Here is a 4,208-nt window from a genome sequence, read left to right on the forward strand (position 1 = left end):
CGGGGGAGAAAGTCGCAGATCAGCAGCTCAAATCTTTAGCATCTGCAGACGTTGACGGCGTGGGTCACTCGGACACTGGAAACCAGCACAGTGAGGACATTAAAACGGCAATCCAGCACTCTGAGGCAGGAACGAATATGTCTCCTGAGAGGGGAACTGGAGGACTCTCTGGGACTGGAGCCCAGGTTTCTTTATTTAATCGCAATGTAATCAGAGTTGAGGACTTTGTTAACAGTGGGAATGGAGCCCAGCACTCCTTATGTAATGACAATGGGACTGGAGCCCAAGTCGGCAGGGAAAGTGGGACTGGAGCTCATCATTGTTTAAAAAGTGGGATACCAGGACAGATTTCTGACAGTGTAAGCCCAGTTGACGCTAAAGATTCAGTATGCAGAGACAGCGAGGCTGAAACCCACGATGATGTGGCCAATCATACAGAGTTAAACCCCACACAAGAATTGAAAGATCTGCTTTGTCCTGCCACAAATCAGCAAACGTCAATTTCTGGTGTTTTAAATGACACCGAAGAGTCTTCAAGCCAAACGCGGCCCAAAGAATCAAATTCCTCTCCGTCAAACGTGGCTGAAGAATCAACTTCTTTGCCTACAAATCGCCCCATAGAGCCGTTTTGCCGCGTCCTGAGCAGAGACGGTAGCCGGGTTCTTCTCTGGCCGTCGGAGATGGTCAGCTACACCAAGACCTTGCCCTCCATCTCCTACAGCATAAACCCTCTACTGTACGACTTCAGAGCACATAACAGGGCCAAGGAGGGGGGTGAGGAAAAGAAAGGAGGGCTAGAGGAAGGGAGGGAGAGAATAAAGCAGTCTGTGATCAAACAACCTGACTGCCAACAGAGGCAGGAAGCCATGGAGGGAGGAAGGGAAGTGAAGATAGATGAAAGGGAAGAAGGAAGACAGGCAGGTAATCCTATGGAACCTGTAGCCCATTGTAGCAGCAGCGGTGGCGTGGTTCTGGGACGGTGCGGCTGCCGCGATGAAAGCGCTTTAAAATTTGTTCCAGTTTCCGCAGAGTGCCACCTTGCACCGACACAGGGCCTTCAAAAAACAGGCAGGAAGAGGAGGAGGAAGAGGAGGGGAGGGGTGAGGAGAGGAATGAGGAAGAGGGGTAGGAGAAAAAGAGGAGAGGAGACAGAAAGGGGAAGGATAATAAGTAACATTTCTGAGAACCAGATGTTTGAGGGGAGAGGAGACGAGAGGTGGAAAAGAGAGGGCAGCGAAAAAGAGGAGAGGAGAGAAAAAGGCCTATTAAGTAATCTTGCAGCGCATCGGCTGGTAGGAGGGAGAGAAAAGAAGATGAGGGGAGAGAAGAGAAGGATAAGAGGAGATCAGTCAGAGCAAGAAAGGGCAGGTAGAAATGACGAGAATAGAGGAGCGCTATTAAGTAATCTTCCTGAGAATCGGTGTAATCGGTGTAACCAGCTGTGTCTGCAGGTGAAAAGGGAGGCCAGCAAGCATCAATCCCAGCAATCAGCCTCCGGGTGGGGCCAGGGGCTCAGAAAGCTCCTCCGTAGGGGTGCAGCATGTAACTCAGTGATTAGCCCCGTCCCTGGGTCTGTTATAGAGACGCCATGCTGTCCTGCAATTACACCTGTGCCTGCTCAGAATGACAGAGAGACGGGGGAGATACACAAAAATACGCAAGCAGGGAAGCACGAAGGGCAGAGAGATGAAGAGCAAAGGAATCTGAGCGAGACAGAGATAAGAGCCGTTCAGGATGCTAAAGAAAACGCGTGCAACCTAGTGATTAGCGGTGTTTCTTTTCCCTGTCGAGAAGCAGCAGGCGAGCCAGAAATTTGTCTTGCTCCTACACCTCATAGGGAAACAGCATGTGATCCAGCGATTAGCCTTGTCCCCGCACCCTTTAGAGGAACAGCGTGTAGTCAAAGACAAACAATACCTGCAGCAAGCAGCCATCCTGCGTTAGACATGACCCTCCCTGGCGATGCAATTTCGATGTCAGAGAGAGTAGAAACAGCCAGCAAGAGAAAGACAGAATCGCCTGAGGCCGGGGAAACGCCAAAGAAAAAACGGAAAAGGGGAAGGAGACAAACGAGGAGAGTTGTATGTGTTTTGAGACAGGAAAGGGCTTGTGGTGGGTTGAAGACGGACGCCACAAAACTCAACAAGACCGGGACACTTCTGGACAACTGCCTGGGCGGTCCAGAGGGCAACAGGACGGAGAAAAACACTGACTGCCACTTTCTCTCCGGGATGAAACACCGTCAGTGTCATGAAACAAATAACAGCGAGGGAACATTTACCTGTTACAGCGCTGACAAACTGAAACACCCCCACCCCCACTACTACCGCTGCGATGACAGTATAGGCGGCAACTGCAGTGCCGATGACTACAGTCAATTTATCTCTGATGCCTCTGTAGGCGAGCAAAAGAAGATGTGCTGGACTGAGAATCCTTTAAGTGACTGTCACACCTGTAGCACACCAAGCTGCCACAGTCAGTGCAACAGAGATGGAAAACATGACGCCGCTCACGACAAACACAATCCGAGCTGTGGCGGCTGTGAGACGGACAAAGACGAGGATCATTCTAGTGATCACTTGGACAAACTTAACCCTAGCTGTAACACCATGGACACACCTGTTGACTTCTTAACCTGTAGCACCAACGAAACACACGCTGACCACTGTCAATGTGAAAACAAGACCGCAAAGAGTGAAAAAATGGCTAACAACACTGACAAAATAGCAGCTTTTTGTGGGCAGAGCTCAGATTGTAATGACTGCTCCAGCTGTAAAACAAATGGCACATGTCATCACACTGGTGATTTTAACCAAACGAACAACAAAAGGGGGCTCAGTGAGGAGGATGAAACCAAACCGCAGTGTCACATACAACACAAAAACAACCTCTCCGAATCGGCATTTGATTACCAAACTTGCCGCAGTATTGATCCCGGAAACGCAGACGGCTGTGATGACACGGACGGTGGTCAGTGTGATTATCGTGACAGTAACCATGGCGCTGATTGTAATCACTGTGCTCATGTTGTCAAGAACGACGCCAGAGGCAAAATGGAAGCTGTCGCTCTCGTGAGCGTACGTACGGAGCAGAGAGAGGCGGAAAGAGATGCTGAGAGGGAGAGAAAGGAGGAGGAGGAGAGACAGATGGAGAGGAAAAAAGTAAAGGAGAAGCAAAAAGAGTGGGAGAGGGAGTGGGTGAGGAGGAAGGAGAAAGAAAGGGAGGACAGGGAGAGACGGAAGGAGATAGATTTTGAACATCTCTACACAGAGAAGAGGCCTCGCTTTCCTCACGCCCTCCCTCCGCAGTGCATCCCCCTCCACGCTCCCCTCCTCCTCCCGCCTTCCCTCTCCTCCTCTTTCTCCTTCCGCCACACCATCATCCAGCATCACCTCTCCCTCCTCCCCCCTCCGTCCCACCTCCCCGTTCATTCATACCCTCATCTTCTCCCCTCTTTCTCCCCACTCTCTCCTCTCACTCTTAATCCGCCTCCTGCTCCTCCACCACCACCACCACTACCTCATCATCCTCCTCCTCTTCATCCGTCTTTCTACCCCGCGTCCCCCATCCCTTTCCTGGATGCCACCGGTCCATATCCCTTAGCAACCGCGTTTCATCCCATGCAGAGTCACCATCCGTCTCTGTATCCCCGGCCCCACCCCGCAGTCATGCCCTTACAGGTGTTGTTTTAAAAAGAAACAAAGAAAGAAATTAAAGGTATTACTCATTAAAAGGTCCATTCTACCCATTTTTCCAAGACAACCGCTAGGTGAAAGCAGTTTGCATGTGTCGTTATACCTGCATCCTCGAATTTACAATTTTAAGGAAGACTGAAGTAGAAAAACAAAGCCAATCTTTCTTAAAGCCGAACCCTTCATCACTCCGTCCAAACACTCAAAGCACTGATTCACACATGGAAAAAAATGATGGCTAATTATCTTCATCAGTTAGAATCCCGCTCAAAATGAGCCTCAGGTGTGCAGCCAGTGGAATCGCAGTGGGGAAACACAGCTGGGCTCATTTCCCTCGGCAGAAATCAGTCGACGCTCCCATTTTGCATTTTAAATCAATGATTTGCTCGGTCTGAAATCGTGTTGGAAACTATGGTGTGTGACTTTAAAAGGACAAATATATCCTCAGATATCTTCAATCTGTGATATTAAATGCAGGATTTTCTCTTTCTGGTTGAAATTTACATTTTTCCTCCC

General features: G+C 49.7%; 2 protein-coding genes across 2 annotated transcripts in view; both read left to right on the forward strand.

Annotated features, from left to right (window-relative positions):
* LOC116705013 (uncharacterized) overlaps window positions 1-92 on the forward strand; it is a 60,962-nt gene extending 60,870 nt beyond the window's left edge. Inside the window, exon 5 of the mRNA XM_032540848.1 lies at window positions 1-92. This exon is cut by the window's left edge and continues 569 nt beyond it. Coding sequence (XP_032396739.1) covers window positions 1-39 — 39 coding nt within the window. The 3' untranslated portion in view covers window positions 40-92.
* The window catches only part of LOC116704994 (G patch domain-containing protein 8-like), a 4,034-nt gene extending 118 nt beyond the window's left edge, over window positions 1-3,916 (forward strand). Inside the window, exons 1-2 of the mRNA XM_032540821.1 lie at window positions 1-1,192; window positions 1,928-3,916. The exon at window positions 1-1,192 is cut by the window's left edge and continues 118 nt beyond it. Of these exons, the coding sequence (XP_032396712.1) occupies window positions 138-1,192; window positions 1,928-3,692 (2,820 nt within the window). The 5' untranslated portion in view covers window positions 1-137 and the 3' untranslated portion in view covers window positions 3,693-3,916. The remainder of the gene's footprint in view (window positions 1,193-1,927) is intronic.
* Window positions 3,917-4,208: the final 292 nt, after the last annotated feature.

Source organism: Etheostoma spectabile, chromosome 17 (genome assembly GCF_008692095.1).
Source record: "Etheostoma spectabile isolate EspeVRDwgs_2016 chromosome 17, UIUC_Espe_1.0, whole genome shotgun sequence".
In the NCBI taxonomy this organism is placed as follows: Eukaryota; Metazoa; Chordata; class Actinopteri; order Perciformes; family Percidae; genus Etheostoma; species Etheostoma spectabile.